At 37.1% G+C, this 25,298-nt stretch overlaps 1 protein-coding gene across 1 annotated transcript in view; it reads left to right on the top strand.

Moving 5' to 3' along the window:
• The window catches only part of QSER1 (glutamine and serine rich 1), a 41,664-nt gene extending 25,590 nt beyond the window's left edge, over window positions 1–16,074 (top strand). Inside the window, exons 5-13 of the mRNA XM_068194736.1 lie at window positions 2,509–2,801; window positions 3,857–3,973; window positions 4,588–4,721; window positions 6,009–6,220; window positions 7,760–7,897; window positions 9,217–9,314; window positions 13,021–13,173; window positions 14,238–14,333; window positions 14,905–16,074. Of these exons, the coding sequence (XP_068050837.1) occupies window positions 2,509–2,801; window positions 3,857–3,973; window positions 4,588–4,721; window positions 6,009–6,220; window positions 7,760–7,897; window positions 9,217–9,314; window positions 13,021–13,173; window positions 14,238–14,333; window positions 14,905–15,045 (1,382 nt within the window). The 3' untranslated portion in view covers window positions 15,046–16,074. The remainder of the gene's footprint in view (window positions 1–2,508; window positions 2,802–3,856; window positions 3,974–4,587; window positions 4,722–6,008; window positions 6,221–7,759; window positions 7,898–9,216; window positions 9,315–13,020; window positions 13,174–14,237; window positions 14,334–14,904) is intronic.
• Window positions 16,075–25,298: the final 9,224 nt, after the last annotated feature.

Raw genomic sequence — 25,298 nt, 5'->3', positions numbered from 1 at the left:
ATATTAATAATTGCCATCAGCAGGTGATAAGTTCTTGCTAGGTAAACATTCATTTTCTGTGATGATGAAGTTGTACTGGATATGTGTGTGAAACAGCTTTTTCCTCTTGTAAACTGCACTCATTTGCTTCTTGTAAACTGCTGCTGGTGGTCCAAGGTAGCAGTCATTTGAGCCATACAGAGCCGGGGTGCTGTAGCTCCACGTGTGTTGGTAGGTTGCTAACAGAAGAACAAAATCTGGGAAGGATTGGTTTGGGCAGGGAGGGCCAGACAGCAACGACTGATCACAGTAGTAATTAGTTTTTCACACACTTTTCAGTTTCATTTGTGTTACATCCATGCTGTACGTCCACGTTCAGAGCTTTTAACTGATGGTGCTTTGTTTTGAAGTATTTTCAGCACACAGAATGTTTTTGCCTGGGCAGGTCTCTTCAGTAAAGATTTTTTTTTTTCCCCCTCTGGTAAGCAATTAGAAACTATCCAGCCAATCACATAATTGTACTAATTCCAGAGGAATACGACTGCCTTCCAAAATACTCACAGGGAGAAAATGAAACATTTCTTTAACTCTTCTCAGGATTGAGAACCTGTGACCTGTAAGCTGATTCTTAACAAGAGAGAATGAAGTAATGGTTTCCCTTTTTAGATTAAAGGAGAGAGGGAGTTTTTTTTTTTTTTTTTTTTTTTTTTTTTCTTCTAGGTGTGACATGATTTACTGAAAAATACATAGCAAATTTAAACTTGAATTGTAATAATCATGCCTAAGATACTGGGAAAATATTGCAGAATACATGAGATGCTGAACAATACTTTATCTTAATTACTATTCTGTTTTTTTTCTGTGGCTATGTCTATGTAATTATGTTAAGTGCATGCATTTCAAAAAGGCTGTTACAGAGGATGAAGTTCCTTCTGTGTCTTTCAGTTGAATATATATTTCAAACAAGAAAGCAGTGATTGTTTTTCTTCCCAGAAAGCTGAAATCTGGGCAGTGCCATGGTGTGAGCCTCTTGCTGAAGTTTGTTAATTTTAGTAAGCCATTTCTGTGTACAGTGTCCAGAGGAATATTTCAAATGGATATTTTTGTTGTTGTTGGATGAACATTTCCAATAGTGTTTTATTCGCAGTGATTTTTTTTACAATATTATTGTATCTTTTTTGTTATCCATAAGGATGTAATAGTTATGTCACCAATTTCCTGAATTCACCTTCCTGTTTTGTGACACACAAGATTGTTTGTACAAGATGCTTAATAATGACGTCTTTCTTCCTGGTGTTCTGTAGGTTTTCTAGTAATACCCTCTTCTGTCTGTTTTTGCAAATAAGTATAGACAGACAAATATTAAAACAATCTTTTGTTGATAATATTAAGTAGTACATGTACCTTTATCTGCTGTTCTGACAAATATGTAAATATACCTGAGCAACTAATAATGGTGTGGCTAATTAAAGCTGTCAGAGCTCTCTCTCACTGAAGAAATAGAACATATTTGCAATAATGTGAGGTGATGTATCTGGAAGAACACATTTCACATTTCAAATTAACAATTTGATTGAATGGATTTAATGAATCTTCACTTAGTTGGTATATAGCTTTTATGTTGACACATTAATTTGACATTTAACTCATTTGTTTGGAGTCACTTTTGTTAAAGTTATTTTGTTAATGTTACATTATTTTTTATATAATTTTTCAAGTGAAAAAGACAACAATTAGCAGTGATTGTGACAAAATTGTGAGTGGTATTAGTAACTGTGTTATAGTTAATATAACTCTATTTCTTTTAGATCAGCAAGTCAATGTTAAATATGCATAGAAGACTGTAAAGTAATATCTAAAAAGGATTCTAATTTTTTTCAGGTGGGAAAGAATAATTTTGAAAGGTGGGACTTCTCTTTGGCTCTTTGGAATAGAGGAGGAAAGGAATGTTCTTTTCCCTTCTTTGTTTTGTATCATCAGTTCTCATTGCTCACCTCTGTTAATATTAAAAATCATTAGGCTATTGCTAAAGTTTTAATCTGGAACTTCCACTTAGATTATCACAAAATATAAATTATAAGTGTCCAAAGTCACACAGAAAGTTTTCATATTTCATGTGTATTTCTCTTTCTGCAATCCAATTTCAAAAGGCTTACCAGCAGATAACAAGATTGAGTGTTGTAACCCTTACTGTTGTATTTAGTTATTGTCACAAAGTATAACAGTATTACCTGGTGATCATGTCTGTAACTATCAAATTGTTTTCCAAAGCATTTGGTTTTGCTCATTCCAGATGCTAACAGATGTAGCAGTTTAATACAAACAGAGGTATATTAGCTGCAGTATTCTGGTTTTGTTTGAGATTTAGTTGTGGTCAAGTATTGCTTCTATTTTAACTCCTAGAACAGGTGTTTTTCCTAGAATAGTTGCTTTTAATATAAATTGTAACAGAAAAGAAGAAAAACCTAGCTCCATATTACATTGCGAATCCTCGCTAATTTAACTGAAATTTGGATTTTCTTTCTTCAGAAATTGAAAAAGTGACAGTTGTTACTGCTGCCACCACCACCAGTGCTGTAGTAAAGCAGGAATCCCCACAGACAACTGCTCCTGTAGGCAGTGTGCAGGAGAAAATGAATCCAGCTGACCCCTTAAAAGTAGCTCAACAGGATGCTGTGACTTCAGAACAGCTGGCAAAAATGCAGGAGACTGTTGCAATAGAAGGATGTACTGATGAGGAGAATATGGACAGTGAAGGAGAGGGGATGTACAGAGAACGTGACGAATTTGTAGTGAAGATTGAAGATATAGAGACACTAAAGGTAATCTGAATATTTGCTGGGGGGGGGAACACAGCACAAACCCCCTGCATATGAATTTAGCCACAAGGAACTACCAGAAGGGGAAAGGCTGCAGATTAGCTTTCTCTTTCTATGCTGTTATTTCCTGATTGCTGCCAAAATGCCTTAAAGGTGTCTTTCTATTGCAGATTACAAACATGTTTTGAATGTACATGACCCATTTTATGCTACATACATAATAAAGTAAATCTGTGTGCTGGTAACCTCTGTTCGAACTTGGAATTACCTACTTTAATATTAAAAAGCATAAATTTTTCCAAGGCACTTAGCTACTTTTTTTTTTTTTTTTTAAGATAGGTGTAGACTTTCAAGTGTAACTTTGCAAAAGAACTTGAATGGAATTGGCTTCTTTTTTTTTTGTTTTTTTTAAGAGGTTCTCTTTTGTATTTCAAGAAGAAATTATTGCTATAAGCAACCAGTACAACTCTTCACATAAACTTATGTGAATTTCCTTGTTGTCTTTGATTGTTTGGTTGTGTTGCTTGACCATTTTAATTCTTCTGCATGTTAACCTTTCCTTTCGCTGCTATCATAGCCAGCAATATTCTTACTGTTAGAAAATTTCTAATGTTTTTGGTTACTTGTCTCTGTGCTCATCCTCTTAAACTGCAGTTTTAAATTAAGTAATACAGCTTTGTCACATAAGACAAGTGTTACCAGTTTGAAATATTCCCTTGTCACTTATAAAATGGATTAAGGTATGTTAGGAGATATTTTGAATTTTAAGTTTGTCAGTTCAGGAGTCATGAAAAAGTAATCAGCGTTTGACTACATTTTCCAAAAGGTTTATTTGAGTTAGTAGTTTGTTTGTAGGATCTACTGAAAATTCTCATTCAAGCTGACAATTACAAACTTGCCTTGATGCAAACAGGACTTAATAACTATGGTGTTGGAATTTTCAATTACTTATTTCCATTTTATCTTTGGGTAACTTCCTCAAAAAACGTGATGCACAAACACATTTCTGGAAGAAAAATAAGCACTGTTTTTAGCAAGCAATTTTTATGTCCTTCCAGGTTGCTTTGCAGACAGGAAAAGAGCCTCCAGCTATCTGGAAAGTACAGAAAGCTTTATTGCAGAAGTTTGTTCCTGAAGTGCGTGACGGACACAGAGAGTTTGCTGCTACTAACAGTGTGAGTCCTTAAAATTCTTTGGGAAGCCTCATGGGAGCTGCTTTCCTTCATTCCAGGCTAGGAAACTAAATAGAATGTGATTCTGGCATACATTCTTAGCAATCATCCTAGAGGGAAAACCCCCTCCAAGTCAAGCTCTCCCTCAAGACATCCGTGGAGTGGTTTTTCTGCTTTCCAGCACGGGGTCTTTGCTATCATTTTGGCTGTGTAAGGAACAAGCTTTCCTGACCAGAATAAAATCAGTGGAAAACAGCTTGTGAACCAATTGCTTTCTGCAAGAGGAGTGATACAGAGAGGATACAATTTTAAAAGGCAGCCTTTTGCCAGGCATATAATGCTTTTGGGATAACACATGTGGAGAATAAGATAAAGGGAGAAAAAGAAGCCCAGAGTACCTCCCCTTACCATATTGTCTTCAGTTTTAATTATTATCTGGAAATCTGATGGAGAATTTTATTTAAATTATAAATGCTGTAGAATGGCTTGTTATTGTATTTAAACATGGGGGAATTTTAACTGTTTTTTTTTTCTTGAGTATTGAAATTTTTACTTGTTAAAACTGACAAATTTTGCTCAACATAAACACTTGTGGTTTGGTTTTTTTTCCCTTTTAGTATCTTGGGTACTTTGGGGATGCAAAGACAAAATACAAACGAGTGTATGTGAAGTTTGTTGAAAATGCAAACAAAAAGGAATATGTCAGAGTATGCTCAAAAAAACCTCGAATCAAGCCTGTCCAGTCAGCAAGGTATTTTATTTCAATTTGTTTTTCATTTTGCCATATTGTTTTCATATTAAGAACACACCTATTTAAATAAACAGAAGTTATAATTTTCAAGTGTATTCATTGTACTTTATTATGGAAACTGAGAACTGTCTGGTTTGCTTTAAGAAATTAAATATAAATTACTGCCTTGTCTTCCCTACTATAGTCTGTTCCATAATCAGTTCTTTTGGAGGTGTTAGGGTTCTACATGCTATTTCTGTGTCATCCTTTGCCCTACAAGCCTACTAGTGTAATGATTTTGAGTTTCTGTGTGTTGTTTTCTCACATCCTGTGGACTTTGCTAGTTAGGGAGTTTTTTCTGGATTGCTTTAATGACCATTCTGTCCTGGTATACTGGAAGTACCATGCTTTCCTCACAAATAAATTTAAAAACAGATGTTCATGACCGTGCTCTTGATTCAGGAGTTTTAAGTCTAGTTTGCTCTCAAAGAAAGCAGTGCCATCATATAATCGATTTTATGAAATAATCCTGTTCTACTAAAAGTAGCTAGGATTTTGATGCTCCTTTTTTCTTGGGCTGTGGAGCACTGTTCCAGTACCTGTTCTTCCAGTGCTCTGAAGCGACCCCCTCTTTTAACAAAATATGATTGTGATGAGCTTGTTATGCTTCTACTGTTCTCTCAACACTGCTTTTGGCTTCTCTTTCTGTTTCTACTGCAATGTTGTATTTCTGGAGCAATCAGTCACATCCCAGCCCTGTGTGTTTCACTGAGCTCATTAAGCGAGGTCTTTCAGCCTCCTCCTTTGGGGCAGATTTTCCAGTGCTCTCATCCTTCTACTGTCTGTTGTCTCCATCCATTGTGGTTTGAAATCTCCTTTTCTGACAGATGTCGAGAATTATTCTCAGTTTTCGAGAAGATACTGACAATGTTTCTGCTGTACATATCACTGCTTTCCCACACTGAGAAAACTTTTCTCCAGCACTTCCCAAGATTGTATTCCCTGCCATGCTCTCAAAACTGTATTGTCTTATGAGTCCTAAAGTACAGAACTTTGTGTTTCTGAATTAACATTCCTGTTTGTTTCCTGTTTTGAGGGGTGGGAAGAGAAAGGCATTGTTTGGTCAAGTATTATTTCAAAAATATAGTAGTATATAAAATAGGTATGACCTAATACCCAGTTACAGTGAAGTAAGTGTATATAATCAGTGGGGAGTATATTCTGGTTAATTAAGATTATAGCTATTTTCTTACTGCCAAAACTTGTGTGGTAATTATATTCATAAACATTCTCCTCATAATATTGCAGGACTATTCACTGCAAACCTAGTAATAGCAACATCAAACCCCCTGATCCACCAACACCAAAACCAGCAGCCACAAAAGTCTCTTCTGTGAAACCCAAAGCTAAACAGCCAAAGGTAAAGGCTGAACCACCACCAAAGAAAAGGAAAAAGTGGAAAGAAGAATTTTCATCTTCCCAGTCTGATTCTTCACCTGAGGCCCAGAGTGAAGAAGATGGTGAGTGAGATACCATTGCTGGCACCTAGGCTCATTTGAACTTAGCTGAGTATTATAAAATTACATTGTTTGATCTTGCACATTTTTCTGTACAAGCCTCAGAAAGAAAATAGAAAACCCGATACCATGCCGTGCAAAATGAGTTTCTTAAAACTTGCTGTTGGTGTATAAGCAAATGTGTACAACTGAATTAATTTCAAATGTAGTTTATCTACATAAATACATATTTTACCACTTGCTGTCTGTGATGGGTGCAATTGTAGGAGGAGAAGCCAATTTGATTTTTAAATACATCTTAAGAATGAGATTCTTCATTAGTTTTCCACTGTAACTGAATGTCATGTCTAAAATGACATACCTGTAGTGTTTGCCTGCATGCAGATGTGGGCAGAATTCAGATATGCTGTTGTTTTTTCAGAACCCAAGGAGAAAAAGCAGTTGACTTTTTGGCTGCTCCATTGCTTGTCTGAATGCCAGCTGTTCAAATGTAGCCTGCTGAGCAGATTTGCTGTTAAGACATTCACAGAACATTGAGATTCAATGTTTGCAGGAACTCTCCAGAAGAAAAAGGAAGTGTTTATAGGGGTTCTGAAGTTCACAGTGTTTATAGGGGTTACCTGTGGTAGCAGATTCACAGTGCATTTTGCAGGGTTCCATTTCCTGTATGTTTGAACCAAAGCTTTGTATTGCTCATACTTTATTATTGCTGCATTTCTAAAGCATCCTGGTGACTTTTAAATATAGATACACTATCAGTGGTGTACTGGCACACTGCCTCTGTGAGAACAGCACCTTTCAAATATTTTTCAAGCAAACTTGGCCACATTTAAGACCTCAAGCAACCTGCTGGTTATGGTCATCCCTGAAGGAGTTTAACAGCCTTGCTGCCTGAATAACTACCTGGTATCAGACATGGAGCCTACAAAAAGCTGCAGGATGCTTACTAGTACTGATGGCTACTCCATGTGCATGTTAAAATTGCTGTCTATGAAAAAATAAAAGCTTCCTCAGAGTAAGCATAAGTATGCCTATATTGCTACACTGATAAAAATATTTTTACTTTTTTTTTTTTTGGAGTTTACAAATTAGGTGTGATTGACTTAAATGGTATGCAGGCTCCTAAGTGACATTAGTACTCAGAAATTCTTTCTCCTCTTGGATGACTTCAAATTTTGCAATTTTGGGAGGTGCTTGACTTGACATGAAAATTAGGGCACTTAGGGTACTTCACTTGACTGAAGTTATGAATTATCCTGTTTCTCTGAACTTTCATCTACAATAATAGAAAAATGTTGAAATTCCTTACAATATAATCTAAATGCTGATAGCTAAAACATTGAACCATTTGTACCACATTTGGTGTCTGCCCCTATTTTTGATGTAAGTAGTTTATTGCAGTTGACTGCACTGAATTTTCATCTCTTGGGGTACCAGTAGGGGTCACTTGTGTTTTAAGAAAGAAACCTTCAGTTTTGAAAAACACAAGTGTTTTTAGGATATTGAAGGGGAAAAAACCATTCTGTCCTGTTTACTTTTCAGAGGTTGTACCTCCAGCTCCACTTGTTACTCGCTTTTTGAATACAAGAGCTATGAAAGAGACTTTCAAGAGCTACATGGAGTTGCTTGTTAGCATTGCCTTGGATCCAGACACAATGCAAGCCTTGGAAAAGAGCAATGGTACAGTATGTTTAACATTTGTGTGTTCTTACTAGATTTTATGGTTATTAATCAGTAAAGCAAGTGTTCTTTTTAAAAAAACCCACAAACCTAAGAAAATTGTAGTTACATAACCTCATCTGAAGAATCTACACGTATTATGTGTTTAATTTTTTTTTTTTTGCATTATCTCTTTGAACAATCAAAGTAACTTGGAAATATTGTTTTATCTTTTTTTCTGCATTAGAATTTTGCTGTGAATGTTAGAATTGAGCTATTTGTTCCTACAGTTACTGTACTTCAAACCTTAGCAAACATTTATTTAAAATTACAGGATTTCCAGTGTGTTTGCTTTCTTATGAAGAAATAGGCATATAGCTATAAGTAGATATGATTCTTCCTACTATTAAAATTTTGGCTTTTTAAATTCTGAAATCTTGAAATCCTGATCAAAGAAAATGGTACTAATGCACACTTTTTCTGTGGAGTCTGCTGTTTATCCTAGCAGACTCCAGGGTACAAGTCTAAACTCCTATTTCTCAAGATTTAGTAAAACGCTCACATTCAAAGATAAAGGTTCCAAAAGATAAATCATTTCATGTATTATTTAGTTACAAGCTGTTATTTTGTACTTCATTCTGTTTTAAAAAAAAGCATTTCTAGCCTCTCCTCTCCTGCCTCTCTTGATCTGAGTGTGCATCAGTGCACACTTATCTCAAGATTTCAGAGCCATGCATTATGTCAATAGTCCCACTAAAATCAAAGTAATTGACTTTATAAATGAACTGCTCCATACTGAGCTGTAAATTTTCATTGCTGGCCACATGCCTAGCTTCAGCTGTATATTGTGCAAGTCACAGTGGTTTATCGATGACTTGTATCAGTAAACACTTTCCTCAATTTCTTTTTTTTTTTTGTTGTAAATGCCAGCAGGACCATTTCTTGTAAAATGGAATGACAAATGTCAAAACCACATGCTTGTCTTCATCAAACTACCAGCTGTATTGCACAGAAGAGGATTTTCTAGGAATTGGTGTAAAATTGTCTCCAATATTTGTGTTCTGCATTGCTCTATCTTAATTTTTCCCTGCAGCATAGGAAAGTCAGAGAAGGGGCAGGATTTCAGTCAGCAATTAAACTTCATACTATCTACACCAGCTTAGTGGGCTGATAAAAAAAAATCTTTTTCTCTCACATTTGAAATCAGATTATGTGCCAATTGCTTTATTTTTTACTTTTCATATTGTATATTAATGCATCAAAGTATAGCATGAATATGAATCTCATTATTGTGCATCTCTTAATAATCAACTGCTGTGGGTTTTTAATGTGTCTTTTAGATGAGCTACTTTTGCCTCACATGAGAAAGATTGATGGTATGCTGAATGACAACAGGAAAAGGCTGCTTTCCAAATTGCGCTTGGATCATGCTTTCAAGGTATTCTCTTTCAAATTCTAGGCTTTGGAAAAAAAGTGGTGGTTTGGGTAAATCAGTGAATTCATGCCATGCAGGTACAGCTTAAAACCCATTTGTAACAGAAGTGAATGTGGATTTGAAAGAGATGCTGTAAATTTAGTGCTTGTATGTGGCATTTGGAGAACATTTTGGGATGGAGGAGTTTATACTGCAAAAGTAAAGTTCTAGTTTTACTCCCCATGCTTTCTGGTTCGCTCTCAAGCATTTTTTCCTTTAAGCTTTTCGAGTTTGCCAAAAGAAATCTGTTTCCTGTCCTTCTAGAGCTTTTGGTTAAGTGATTGTTTTGCCTAAAAATAAACTTTTACATGAAATAGCTATGCTGTGGAGCAGATGTCTGAACCTCTTTGAAGTAGAGAACATGATCAGAGGAGTTAAAAACCAGGACAGCATCTGCAAGAACAACTCATTTGTGTGCTCTTTCATGTATCTTCAGCATGGAAGGTTGAGAAAAGTGTGGATAACAAGCCCATATTACAGCAGCTTTGACGTGGTAATAAAAAAACAGGTGTGGATGTGGCCAGGGAAGAGAGAAGCCGTACCATCTCAGTAGAGAGAAGGTAAACAGGAGGATAATCACTGTGCTTCCTACTGTTCCCACCCACCCTCCAAGCAGCAATGCAGAGCTTGCAAGTGCAGGAAGGTGATTTCCACTCATGGAGTCATGTAGGTTAGAAAAGATCAGTTCCAACTGTTAACTCAGCACTGCCAAGTCCACCACTAAACCCTGTTCCAAAGTGCCACCACATCTGCTGCACGTGTTTCAGAGACCTCCAGGGCTGGTGACTGCACCACTTCCCTGGGCAGCCTGTTCCAGTACTTCATAACCCTTCTGGTGAAGAAATCTTTCATAATATCTGCTCTAAATCTCCCATTTCCTCTTGTCTTACTGCTTGGGAATAAGACACCCTTTTGTCAGTGTCTATAATCAGCCTGATGATTTGTTCATGTAACAGTTTTGAGGCCAAAAACAGTAAAGCAGGCCTGACTATAAACCCCATCACCAAACTTGCTCTTTGTCTTTCTTTCCCTTTGTCTCTCTTTCCTCTGTACTGTCCCACAGCACAGAGACACTTGGAGAATGAGTGCTGTTCTTTGTACTGCTGTGAGCTTATATTTGAGAACTAGGTGAGGAGGGAGATAATAACAGACTTGAAAGTTCTGCTCTTTTCCATCATGAAACTTTTTCCCCCATTACATTTCTGGTAAATTTTGTGGGACATAAGGTGGCTTTAATTCAGGGAGGAGACCACAATCAACCAGAGAAACAGCTGTAATTCACACAAATTTTTAAATGTTAGTTATGCTGTTTTCCCAACAGCTGAACAATTTGTACCTCCTTGAACAGAACTGCTTGTGTCTTCCTCCTTACAGTCAAAAGGCCCAGAGAGGGCTGTGTAATTTCAAATTCACAGAGCCTCAGAGAGGTAGTATGTGTCAAGCCTCCACTTCTATTTTTCTGTTGTGGTAAGAATTTTGTGTTAATAGTTATTTGTACAGATACCTCTTTTTGACTTGTCTCTGCAGAGAAGATAGACCAGTTAAGGGGAGATACAAATTTGTAGACTTGCAGTTACAGTACACAAAAAGTGAGAGGTAGTCACACTTGACTTTGTCCTAGTTTAAGGGGGAAAAGCTACTATAATTCTCTGTAATACCAACATGTAATTAAGCTGGACTTCATAGTGAATACAATTGCTTTGCTGTGTGTTCACTTAACAGCAGATTATATTTCATAATTCTAAAGTTAACTTAAGACTGTATTCCATCATATATGCAAGATGTTAATGGATGTAAGGAAGGGCTCTGCTTGTGATGTCATCTGCAGGATAGAAAACCTTTTCTGTTTTTCTTCTGATGTGACAATGTCAACTTGGGTCAATGTCTTGGATAAAAATGAAATGCCTACTTGTCATCATAAGTGCTTGGGTTGGTCAGGAAAATGTGTTTGATGCTCTTTTTGATAGAGGAGGTTTCTGTTCCACCTTTAATGAAATAATCAGTTCAGATATTAGAGTTGAATGGAGCACTGAAGAAAGCAGTAAGTTAAAAGTATCATTTGTCATTCACTGATATCATACAGTTTGAATGTTTTTACTGTTCTGCATTGATGGGCATGGATGAGTTTAATACTGTTTTTCCACTGGATGCAGTCAATGTGGAATATGTTAGCACTGTGTTACAAACCAAAGCAGACACTGAAGTTAGCAGTCAGTGTTTGTAGTTTTGCCTGTAACATTTTTCATAGTTCTAACAGTTTATTGCATCCTTTGGATAATACTTGTTACAAACAAAATTATGAAATATTATTGTTGCTTTAGTTGAAGCTCAGTAAGTGAAGCATCTCAGCTGAATTGTGTAAGGTTCATTTGAAAACAATTATGTGTCTCATGCTCCCAAAGATGCAGTAATCTCCAGTATTTACTGCTTCATTCCAGTTCACATTTGTCAGGTGTAGATCAGTGGTGTGGCCATGGAACTGTTCTGGCTCTTAGGAATTCTCCAGAGGAGGCCAGAAGTGGCCAGAACCCCTTGACACTCCAAATCAGCCTTGAGGAAAGCTGTTATAGTGGATAGCAAAACGATATAATTCAAACCTGTGTAAATTGTTCCACTTTGAAAGTATTGCAAGGAAGAGTGGATATGGACAGATTGGCTGGTCAAGGTTACTGCTACCACTGTGCAGGAGATTTAATAGCTGTTTACTGAGAGGTTTGCTTAATAAAGTAAAAAATGTGTGATATGAATAAAGAGCTAATAAATTACAGGCAGGGGAGGTTGTTGTTGTCAGGTATCGTTTGTTGAAAGAAAATATAATAATGGAGTCAACTTTATATTTTAACCTAGTAGTCCCAGTAAGGTCTTTAAGCTGCAGCATTGATTCATTTTTCCATATGTGTATTTTTCTGCCTCATACTGGAGTGTAATACAAAGATGCATGTTTATTTAATGCAAAACATCTTTTTTCAGGGCCACATTATGTAGCGTAGCAGGACTATTTCAAAGCAGCTGCTAACATAATGCTGTATTTGTTCAACAAAATTGTATTCAACTTTACTCATGCAAATAATGTAGAATTGAAGCTGACAGAAATGCAGTTCACTCTCACGAGTTAAAATGTCTTCAACTTGTACTTTTTGAACCAGCCTTCTACTTCACTCTACATAAGCTTTTCTCCCTTACAGATCTGATGATATGCAATTAGTTTGTATTTTGCAAAATCTGGGACAAAATCTATGGAGATATTTAGGCATCCAATCCCCATGTGCCTGACTATGCATTAAATACTTTAAAATCTTCAAGTAACTTAGCCTTAGAAATTCTTGGGTAGAAATGGAATGGAAAGCAATTTAGAAGTTTAAAATTGCCCTGTGGAGCTTTTTTCCCCCCTCTCTTTCTAGTGAGAGAATCACAGATGTTAACCTGATGTAGAGTGAAAGGATCTGCTGGTCTTGAAAAATTGCAGTAGTCAGGAACAGGTGGTTGTGCTTTCCAAACCAGATTTGGTTGTATAATCTGATAAAGACACTTTATCAGGTCTTTGTGGAAGAATGAATTTTTTCCTAATAGGCTGCACTCTAATCTTTTCAAAGAAAAAAGGCCAGTTTATCATCAATGTGGCCATTCTTGATTTTTTCCTAATCCTTTGTCTTTATATGCTCTGTTCAAGAACGCTTTGGAAAACTTTCCTGAACTGACAGTGGTCACCCGGGACTCCAAGACAAAGTGTGGAGGGACATCTGTGTCTAAGATCAAAATGAATGGTAAAGCTTACAACAAGAAAACACTGAGGGCTTCTAAATCAACCACTAAATCAGCACAGGTGAGTGTTCACAGGGTTTGTTGCTGCCACCATCTGACTTGTGCTATGATCACCATATTTATATAACAAGTTGCTGGTTTGGTTGATCAAAATATAAAATCTTTGAGAGAGGTACTTTTTCTGTAACAAGGGAATGTTAAAAACCAGCATTTAAAGGAGTACATTAAATCATTATTATAATTCATATGTGAAATGTAGTTTGTCAGCTTCCTGGGCTGTTGCTGGAGCAGCAACAATTTGCCTTCACCATTGCTGTTGTAGATCATAATAAGTCATATAATAATAATAATAATAAAAATAATAATCATAATACAGTTTGTTACACTTGCTGCAAAGTAAATGATACAATGGCTTCTAGATCAAAAATTTAGTAAAAATAGTGTTAACCCTGTAAAATCTGAGATCAGATAACACTTCTTAAAACTTGAATTCTATCTTGTTCCATTCCTCACTTTCAATGGCAGAATGAAGCTGTATATCTTAAATTAAAAAAAATAAAATAAAAAGCAACATGGAAAAACTTTGAGGAGCACATATTGTTTATTTCCATGGGATTTCTGGGGAACACTCTAACTAGATTTGGCTTGCTTAGCCTCATCTCCCTGCAGTAAATAGGGCTTGGCAAATGAGCTGTCCCTATAGCTCACACTCATATTTCTTGCCAGATTAACCTAATTTTTAGGTAAGTACAAATCAGCTTTCTCAAGCACAAAGTCTGTGTCTTTTGCAATTATAGCCATCAATCTGGTGAATAATGGTTCAACTTTGGTAGTTCTTGGAGTACTTCTTGAGAAGGGGGTGTCTTTACCCATTTTGGGTTTGCAGTGCACTCAGGAGGACTGAAAGCATTCTCACACCTGGTTTTGATAAAACAACATGGGAAGTGGAGATAGGAGATAATTATGATATAAGGGGAATCAGTTTGCCAGATATGTCACAATAATGATTTGGATGAAGCACTCAATTTCTGAATTGAGCTAAAAAAATTGTTTAGAGAAGAAAATGTCTTTCCTTTCTCCTAGTAAATCACATGAATTTTCCTAAAATAATTGTTCTTTTTGCAGGAGTTTACAGTAGATCCAGAAAAAATACAGTTGTATTCTTTGTATCACTCACTCCATCATTACAAATATCACATATATCTAACATGTAAAGAGGAGGTAAGTATTGCTCTCATTCTTTGCATTCACTGAGGGAATCGAGTCCAACTTGAGAGGTTGTTCTCTCATTCTTGGTAAATGAGTATGGATTGAGGCCTCCTATTTTAATTAATTATTTATGGCAAACAAAGGCTACACTGCCCACGTGGGTTGCCCCTAATGGGATCTGCTGTTTAGAGCATTCAGATGTGAGGCTTGCAAGGTTTGTGGGATTCCCTGAAGTGTTCTTCACTGTTATCCAAAATAAACAAAACAAATGTTATCAGTGTATTTAACTCCTTGGATCTAAAAGGGTTTTTTTGGTCTTAGAACGCTGTGCCTTTATTTCTTCTGCAAATCCTTGCTGGGAATATTTCAGGTAGCAGAAATACAAGAGTTGAGCTCTGGCTTAGTTGTTAAGAAATGCATTTTGGGGGGGCATTACCCTTGTTTTTAAAACTTAAAGATTTTCTGGCAGAGAAGGTTCATATTTAACTGCAGACTTTTATAAGAATGAAAACTCTCCCATTCTGGCAGCCTAACGTGTGTGTGTGTGTGCATCTCTGTCCCCCTCCTTCTCTTTTTTAAATAGATTTCTTCTGTTCAGAAGACGAGTGCAGATCTAGGCCAGGAAGAGATCGTGCAGCTGTGCATGAAAAACATAAAATGGGTGGAGGATCTTTTTGAAAAGTTTGGTGAACTCTTGAATCGTGTCCAGCAGAAATGCTCCTAACAAAAATGTATCCCAAATCCCACATTTTTCTACGGCACTAACCTGATGGAACAGAAAGCTCAGAGAGAGGCTCTGATTTCTTTTACAATGCCAGACTGCATTCTTGTTCGTAGCCATTTTTATTTCTCTTTATGGAACTTTGTGCCTTGGATCGTGCCAAGGAAAAGTGATGCTGCCAAGGAAATCAGTCCTTTGGAGATGGAACTAAGCATAAACCTAACCACATTTTTAACCTGAAGAGTTATTTTCGATTTTGTAAACTATTGGATAACTTAGTTTTATTTTCAGAAATGTTTTTGACAAGTGATGAAGCATGCACTACATATACTTTTTTCTTTTTTATTGCTCAACAGATAACAACACTTAAAATACTACAGATTTTTCCATCCCTAAGTGAGAGAAAAGTCAGCGTTGGGGCGAACTAATTTTTACATGTCTGGCTACCAAATTTAGAGTTTTGTACATTTTGTGAACAGAGCTGGAGTGACATCAGTTTCTGCATACCTATATTGCCATCATAAAATCCAGAAATTTCATTATGCTTTATGGACTCCTTTTACTATTGTCATGTTCGGGAGACCGAACATGGAGTTGGTGCAATCCTATGACTGCTTTTGTGTCAAATTATATTGTAATGAAAGACAATGACCTTAACTATTTTCCCTGTTTTGAAGAAAAAATATTTTCCTTTATACTGTGGTTTTTTTTTTCTTTTGGAAAAAAAAAATCAATTGTACATTTTATCTCACTAATAGTTGTATTTTTCACAGAGGAAATATTGTGGTTAAAATTGTTACATGTATCTTTGTAATACACTTTCCATTGTTTTCAGTAAATCCTATTCATTTATATGTTGATTTTATATTGTAAACTATGTATCTCGAGGTAACCCTTTTGTTTATACAGGTTTGCTTCAGTGTTAACCAGAATAATGCATAATGCATACTAGACTAGTTTTGCTTTAAGTGTAGTTGTGTTAGACACTGCAATTATTTTCTGGTATGTGAAAATAAATTTCTTACTAAACTAGCACTTGATTAACTGAGAGTTTAAATGAAGAGCTACTACACTTTATCTTGGTCAACAACGATTGTTGATTGAAAATAGACTATATGCAGTGTTAAACACAGCTTACATAATTGTTTGTAGAACTGGCAGTTGCAGAGCTGTTCTCTTTTTGGTGCCTTTCAAGTCTTCAGACATCTTTGTAGCTTTTCTCCCCCCTCCAGGTTGCTAACACTTAGTAGTGCCACTAGTCACACTCAGACAATGAATGTAATGGGCTCTAATCAGGAGAACATTTTCTTTAAATTTGCCAATAGAATGCCTTACTAAGTCATTCAGAATGGAGATGTACTCTACTGGCGTCCTAAAAAAAAGTCATGTTGGTCTTTTTTCAGATAATGTCGAAAAGAAACTTCATTCCTTTATCCTTTTACTGCCACTTAGTGCCTTAATTTCAGCCAAGAGAGCAGGGTTCACTATTAATTGGCCAAATGAAGTAATGTTCATTGCCATGTGACCTTTCCCCCATGTTTTGATCCTATTTAGTTGTTAAATATTCATTAGACTGTAGAACTATAAAGAGTTTAATGAATAGACGTGAAAACGAAATTATTTGATCTTGAGTAAGCAAATAGAGGCTTGAATATTAAAGTATGTACAGAATTTTAGCTGGTTAGATTTAGAACCTCGTAGGATGTTTACCATATTTCCAAAGCTTTTCATCCTTAAAAAGCAATAATTCTCCTTTACAATTTGTGTGCAGACTACGATGAACAGAAATGGGTATGTGCCCTTGCCTTTTTTAAAGCCTCTTCCTCGTGGTTTTGCTTTAAAAAGGGAGGTCACTGTCGTGTTCATGACACATTGTGCTACTGCTATGTCTGCAGTTATCAAGGAGAAGAGGTGGGTTTGGGGTTAGGCAGAACGTTCGTTGGAGCAGTCATGGAGCTAATTAATTCCCAGGGTGAAAGGAGGGGGAGCTGTGGGGGTAAGGAATTTCTATGGTTTCGGTCCTGCTGGGTCTGGTAGGAGCTGGAGTTTATACCAAACAGCAGAGTTACCAGCCTTGGCAGCAATCAGATAAAATGATTTTAATGTAAATGTGCACACTGGAGCAGGAATGTGCCTGGTACACTCTTCAGTCTTGAGTGGGCATTCCCAAATTTACATCCCTTACTGGGCTGGCAGTGGCTGTAGGCTCATCAGAGGGAGTTACTAGCCCAGGCAGAGTTCTGTTACAGTTTGGAAATTCCTACTCTGAGGATTTAAAAATCATTAGGATACAGGCTGAGGGAGCAATGGAATCAGCTCCTTGATGGTGTAGTAAAGATCTGGTCTGACTTTGTCTCTCTCACACCCCTTCCTAATGAAGCAGTGAGTTGAGAGAGATCTCTGTGCTTTCTAGATTACCACTACTGTGTACTTACTCTGGGTTTTCTAATCTAGAAGTAGCTTTAGAAAGCTGCTTTCAGTCCTTAGAAGCTGAAAAAAGAGAAATGAGAGGCTTTTGGAGTAGCTTGTCCCTGTTTAAAAAGGAAGTCATTTTAGCAACAACCATTAAAAAAAAAAAGGGGGGGTGGGGGGCCAGGATGCTCTGCACTGCCATAGAAAGTGACCTGGCTTATTTTTGGCTGTTTTGAAAGTGACCTGGCTTATTTTCGGCTGTTTTATTCCCAAGGCCAGTTAACCAAGCACTGTGCCTGTAGAAGACAGGAAAAACTTGTCTCGAATAAAAGTAACTGCCCCAGACTATTAAAGATTAATATAATGGAGCTTCCATCTTTGTCCTGGGGTGCAGAAATGGTGGCTGGATTGTTAATTTACCAAACCAGAATAAGTAAAAGCATGAAACTCTTGAGTGTGTTGAAGGGTCATAAAGCAAAGCTTTGTTAGTAGGATTGAAGAGGTTTTTTTATACTGAAGCAAACTTAATGAAAAAGTCAATGTACAAATTACTTTTTTTGCACAAATACTTTGTTTTGTTGCATTTTAGATAATGAAGTCTGCACCCACACTTCAGATTTTTTCCCCTTGGAGTAACAGTGAGGTCTTCATCCCTTAATATGACTGTGAAAATTGAGCACTGATTTGACTGCAAGAGAAGATGCACGAGGAAGGAACAAAGCCCTCCTCAAACTATGAATTAGCAAAACAGGAACGAAACAAATTGCAGAATCAGTTATTTGGCTATAATTCCACCATTCTTTCCTTTAGTGTGGCATCCCAATTTACCCTGGGTTTGGTTTTATTCAAATACAGCATTGCTCTTAAAGGCAGGTTTGCTTTGAGATGCTACTCCCAAAGTTTTGCTAGCAAAAAATCAGACACAAAATTGGATTGAGAAATTGTTTCTGAAAACAGCTGAGGACTTTAGGGTCTTTGAGGTTCTGTGGCATGTATTGTATTCATATATTGTCAAAATGAAATACTACTTTTTAAAAAGTCAGATCTTACAGGCTGTCTTCCAAGTAAATGATTCCCATAGGATATATTTTAAATATTATTTAAATATTTACTACTATTTAAAACAATTTTAAAATAGAAAAGCTAATACTATGGGTCACAAAATGTCAGTGTGTCATCAACCATTTCTTATTTCGTTGCCAGCACTTGACATTTGGTCTCTCTTACCCTATTATGAACCTGTGCATTTCACAGTGCACATTCTGCCATATTTTATTATTTAAGCTAATATTAACATGTCATTGGTAATAAATGCATGTTTTTCTGCATATCTGTTCTACATATGGCAAAAATGGAGCTAGGGCTAATTAAGAGACACTATGCATTCTTAGTCCAGATTTTCAGGTGGTCCATAATACAATGTATGGAAATGTGAAAAAGGACAGTTTTGTACCATTCATGATGTTATTAACTAAACCCATTAAAGTGAAAACACTTTTTAAACAAAAACCTTATAATGCTTAGTCATTTGTTATTAAAACATTAAGTCTCAAAAAGTTAAGGTTGTTGGAAACAAATTGGCAATTTGGAATTTTTCCTTTATTTTCTGCTTGCAACATGAAGAAATACAGGTCTAGGGTTTGGGGGTGGTTTTTTTCATTATGTTGCCTGAACTGAGCATGTCTGGATGATCTGCATTTTTTAGTTCTGGGTTCTAAATATTCTGAATTAATTTGTGCAATACAGCTGCCAGATCTGAAACTGCTGTGGTAAGTGAGGAGCCAGACTGTTGGGGTAAGAGACAATCTGCTGCTGTGATTCACGTGGGGATTACCTGAATTTTAGTATTTTCATTTGTTCTCTTTCTTGCTGGACTGGAATGTCATCTCTGTGTACTTTAGGGGAAGAAATGGTGCTGCACAGAACAGAGTTCTGGTATTTTTGCCCCCCCAGCTACAAGGAATTACCCTGGGTGTTCTTAGCGCTGTTTTTCCCTCACACGGAGGGCTGAACCCCCACCCCCTGCTGTGGATATTGTCCATAAGATCCACAGCAACCCTTCTCTGAGCAGCTTGTTTGAGGAAAAAGGAGATTCTGGAGGCTGGATTTTATTTTTTTTTTTAAGGACCTTCTGTATAAACTTCTTCCCAAACCAAGTTAATTATAAAATGAGTCATTCTTTCGTGAACTGATTTTTGTTTTCTCCAAAAAAGTACTTTGGGAAGCAGGTAGGCAGAGAATGTCCTGTTGCAGTCCTGAAGATTTCAATGCTGTGTTTCAGATACAACTTTTAATTTCTGAAGATTTTCTTTTTTCAAAAAAAAAATAAAGAAAAAGCAAGGCAAGAAGCTGAATGAACACAGCTTTTTAAAAAAGGAAAGCTCCTGCTATCAGCAGCTTGTGGGTAAGTATCTTAGGCAATCAAAATTGCTTGCTCTGCATTAGCTATTTGCCTTTTCCATAGGTAACCAAACAAATCTTTGTTTCATTTCTAGAAACTGAAGAAGAAAACCATATTAAAATTCTTTTCATTTGATCTCTTACAAGACTACAGCACTAAATGCAGAGAATAAGCTATTTATAAAGGAGAAAAATAAATGGTGAGTCAGGGAAGACAGCAAACAACATTTCAGGGCTCTACTCTCTCATTTGTCCTGAGTATGTCTTGGGTTTTTGCTTTTAAAAAGTTCTACTGGGCATTTTCTTTTCTTTGTGTGTGCTTAATTTTGGTTGGTGGTGTTGGGGGTTTTTTTAGTTACCTGATGCCCAAATGGTAGAGGGAAGCAGCAGTAACAGCAGAGCTCACGAGCAGGACTGAAGGAGCAGCTAAGGTCCTTCATTTTATAGTTCAATTTATGAATAAATGAAGTCTTTATTTATATGTGTTATTTGAAATTGTAAATGATATAATTGGGAATACACGTTGTAGCTTCTCAGACTCCCAGAACATGTGATAGCAAGACCTTTTAAGTAAAATTATGTTGATTTGCATCATCCTTTCCTTTCTAACTGTGAAGGCTGCTAGTGTGATTTGTCTGTGCATTATTTATGTATCAGATATTTTTGCTGTGGCAACGGAAGGTAAGTGATATGATAATTGAATAAAAGCTGGAGCATCAATGTTTTATTATGTGGTTAGGTCAAATGGGCAGCTTCTTCAAAGCTCTGGGAGAATGAGGATTTAGAGCTCTTCCCTAAGTAAAGCAGCTTTGGTGGCTTCTGAAACCTCCCAGATTTTTGTTGCTGGTCAGAATGCAGAAATTCCTGTCCCTACAGCTTTCCTAGCAAACAGCAGTAAGGGAACACTTATTTGTATCAGTGCAGCATGGCAGCAACTTTGTTTAGAGGTAGTTTGACCACAGTCAATGGACTTTGCACTGGAGGAGTTGGAGAGAGTGCTCTCGTGTTCTGTGAGAATCCAAGTGTTGCAATTCTGGAACCAGCTGCCTCAAATAAACCCCAGCCACCAGGTAACAAGAAATGCTTGGCCAGGGACTGTCCCTTTCTCTTTGACATGAGCTGTACAAGTTCCCTTAGAGTTTAGTGGGGCAATAAAATTCTGCAGGATGCTTCTGGGGACATTTTCCTGTCCTAAACCTGGCAAAATATGGCATAATTGGGTTAGGTGGCCTCAGCACATTGTACAGTAATATAAAAGGTAAATTATAGATTCCTGCTTCTAACATACATAAACAATAAGCCTGATTCTCCGCCCTAGAGCATATATGGTATGCAGCTGTTTTCTAAGAAAGTCAAAACAAATGGTCAAAATCAGGAATTCTGTTTTGCTCAGCAAATCCATCTTAGAGTTGTCACTTTTCTCCCCCCTCACCCATCAGCTCCTGCTGTCCCATTAAGCTGGTTCTTGTGGGATCATGCCCTTTTCTGACCCAGAGATGGGGCAACTGAGAGGCGTTTTAAAAACTTCCATTCCATTTTCAGTCTCATGTGAAGGGTGAGACAATGCAGATGTTATAATTCACTCCATCACAATCAGAAACTATTTCCTAATTACAATACATTAAAAGTGTTTCTTATAAACTTTTACTGCACCATACTATGAATACCTTAAAACCAATCATCTAAAATTACCCCTTGTAAGTACTACTACAATATATCTCTCATAGTACTATTTCTCTAAAATATCTAATCTTGTTTAGAAAACCATCCTTTAAAACTTGTTTCTAGTTCCATTTCTCCCTCAACAGTGTCTATCCTATTCCACAACGTTTCTAAGTCAACATTTCTTATCTCAAAGTTGACATATGAATACATCCTGTGTAAACCTTCTGCCAGACTTGAAGAATTCTCTACCAATTCATTTCTCACGAGTGCTCACTGTGGGAGGAGGAACATGGAACTTGTCCCACAGTGAAGTTAGCACCCCACCGTGCTCCAGGTGGACATCACTGCTCCTTCGGGCTCTCCGCAGCTATGAACTGGTGAGAGCTGCTCCCCTAGTTCTGAGCTCACCTAAAGCCCTTTCAGTTTGGGTTTGTGCTGCAAAATCGTGGAGTTAACACTCGGGCAGCAGAAATAGCTCCTCCCAGCTGGGCACAGAGTGGCTCCTGCCGCCTGAATTATTCACAGTGTCTGATGGCAATCGCTCATTCTGGCTGAGCAGGTTTCTGGCGTGCAGAAGACACTGAGCCTTCTGACAGGAGTCTTTGCATATTAAATATTTTTCCTTACCAGCCAGGTTCATGGCTTGATCAAGGCTATAAAATTGCCTGGGAGAGGTTTTCTGTATAGTGCAAAAAAAAAAAAAAATTAACATGAACAATTTATGAATAATTAAATATAGGTATTTAAATTTTCTAGTTAATATGTGTCATAGTTTGACAACATTGTAACAGTGTAAATAATATATTTTTCTTAGAAGTTAGAAATTTGTTACTGATTTTAGTAAGTGACTTTTAGGTTCTTAAAATGCTGACAGGTGGCAAAATCTTAGTTAAAAGACTTTGCAGCTGAAATTTGCTTATGATATTAGTAAATTAATGTTCTCTGTATGCTTTGGACCTAGAATGTTAGGTCAATTATATTCTTTGAATCTTCTAGGTTGATCTAGATATATTACAAGTAAAAATACTAAGAGAAAACTTAACATGCATTCCAGGATCTCCTTAATACACAGGAGCCCATACCTGAGACAGAAGTGGGATGTTTGCTTGGTAACTGTAATCCAGACAGCGGTGCCAGGACCCCTGTGCCAGCACTCATTTGCAGCATACAATTGTGCTTGAAGTCCCAGGAAACCTCCACTAGAGGGAAAAGCGGGAAAATCCACTTAAGACAAAAGCTTTTCTCTTTGTTGAGACTGAGAAATGGGGGCTTGTGACATGACAAGTTGCGTTTGTGGTGAGGTTGCTCCGTTGCCACTTCCTTGCCGTGAGCCGCCTCGAGGACCGCTGTGTGCCAGCTGCTGTGGCTCCTGGAGGGTGGGAAATGGACTTAGAGAGAGCTCCAGGTCAAGAAAAGAGTATTGTCCAATGAACCGGACAATGCCCTTTCTTAATCTAGAGATGGGGCAACTGAGAAGTGTTTTAGAAAACTTTAATTCTGTTTTTAGTCTTATGAGGCAGGTGAGACAGTACAGATGTTATAATTCATGCTATCACCATTAGAAGCTATTTTCTAATTACAATACACTAGAAGTGTTTCTTCACCTGCCAGTTTTTTACTATACCATGCTGTAAATGTCTTTAAACTAATAATCTATAACTACTCCTCATGAGTCTTACTACAACACATCTTTTATAGTTCTATTTCTCTACATTTTCTGGTCTTATTTGTAAAACCATCTTTTGAAACTCTTTTCTAGTTCCATTTCTCTCTCAACAATATCTATCCTGTTCCATAACATTTCTAAGTCAACAATGCTCCCTTTGTCGCCTCGAACAGTCCGGCACCCAGAAGCTTCTGTCCTGGGAGCTTGTTTATTGTTCCAGGCTCTTCAGAAGTGCCAGGGTGGAATCCTTCCGGATTTCGCTTCACCGGAACATTCCAGAGCTGCCCTTCAGGTGGGAGTGGTGCTTTTGCCCAGGCCAGGTGTGCTCTGGAGCAGCCTCTCCGCGGAGGGGCAGGTGCTGTGGTTGCTGTGTGTGAAAAACACCAATCACTTCTTTTTTTTTTTTTTTTTAATCTTAAAAGTTTATTAGTAATAAAATAGTTATAAAAATAGTAATAAAATTAGAGTAATAAAAATTTGGACAATGAGGATTAGGACGCTACAAGACAAAGAATTATGGACGTCTGGATGTTTTTGGGCACTGAGCTGCCAAAACCATGCCTTGTGAGCAAAGAATAACCCTTAAAAGCAACAGCCTGTTGCATATTCATATATCTCATACATGATGCATAACTTCCTTGCAAATTAAGAATTTTTCTGCTTATTGTCAATTTCTCCCCCTTAATCCTGGTGGTTCCATAAGGACAGAAAGAAGGTGGAAGAATGTTTGTCTTTTCTGATAAGGAGGCTGTAACTCTTCAGGTGTCCTGCTGCTGTTATCTCTGTGCTAAGAGTTTCCTGATTCTCTTATCCCTTTTCTTGAGCTAGTAAAAATACCTTACATCACAGAGTTTCTATTTTAACATTGTGTTATAACCTAAAACTACATTTAACATGCTACTTAAGAGAATTAATACAGCATAACTTTCTAACATTACACATATGATTTTCATTGTAATAGTTGCAAAAAGCCAATCATAAAATACGCATTTTTCACACTGTGGTTTCAGTGTGGCTGGATGGAATCACTGTATCCCATAGAACCTGTGCCGTCCTCTTTTGTGCTTCATATGTGGATGGGCAGTGGGACTGAGCAGAGCGAGTTTGTGAGTAAGCTGCTCTGCATGCTAAGGGAGGGTGTCTGTCCTCTGCAGCCCACGGAGCTCAGCCCCAAGCAATGCCCTGCTCTGGGCTGCAAATGGCAGAACCTGTTAGTCAGAACTAAGGGAGAGTCCCTGTGCCAGCTCTGTAATCCGCCTGCAGATCTGGCCAGCTTGTCAAGCAGCCCTTTGCAACCTGATATTGTGTGAATAGTGTTCATGCTCTTAACTTTGAGATTACCAGAGAAGAGACTTTTCCCATTCTTATAGGTCCCTTTCATTACTGAAAACCTTTTGCACTGGCCTTTGTATCTTCAGGCATTGAAGTAGAGCAGATTTGATAATGCCGTGATAATTGTAGCAGTTTCTGTAACAGAAGCTGTTGATTTTCCCTTCCATGAGGATCTCTGTGTGACAGTGAACCATATGCTGAACTTTAATTTGTCTCGACATTTGTGAATGGAATGGAGCAACATTTTAAGGGTTACTCTTTATAATGTACTCCTTTCATCAACTTCACCACTGTCGTGAATACAGGCATTGTTGATATTTAAGTGGGGAAAAAACAGAAGTGTAGCTGTTCTAAATAACTGGAATATTTTTCTGAATTTTTATGGTAATTATTAATTGCTATGCTTTTTCAGAAATAGACAACGATTGGGTTCAACAGATCCTGATGACAATGGCAATAAATTTTATGTACATATATATTTAAGCTATGTTGATATACACTTAATCTTTAAAGCTTTATTGTTATGGGAAGACAACTGAAATCTAAAGAATAAAGTTTGGTATAGAAGAGAGCCTTCTGATGTGTTTGAGATGTAAGAGAGGCATTTGAAATGCAGAGTTCTATGTTAACCATTCAAAAAAGTGGGATCTAAATTCATTTGAAAATAGGAAATTGGATGGTATTGTTCTGCAAAAATCCCTCTTTATTTCCTAGGCAATTTTCAGTGACAAGTCATTTTCTATTTTGGCATTTAAAATTTGAACAATAATTGGAACACTGA

The sequence above is a fragment of the Anomalospiza imberbis genome, chromosome 6 (genome assembly GCF_031753505.1).
Source record: "Anomalospiza imberbis isolate Cuckoo-Finch-1a 21T00152 chromosome 6, ASM3175350v1, whole genome shotgun sequence".
NCBI lineage: Eukaryota > Metazoa > Chordata > Aves > Passeriformes > Viduidae > Anomalospiza > Anomalospiza imberbis.
This window is presented reverse-complemented; position numbering and strand designations above follow the sequence as displayed.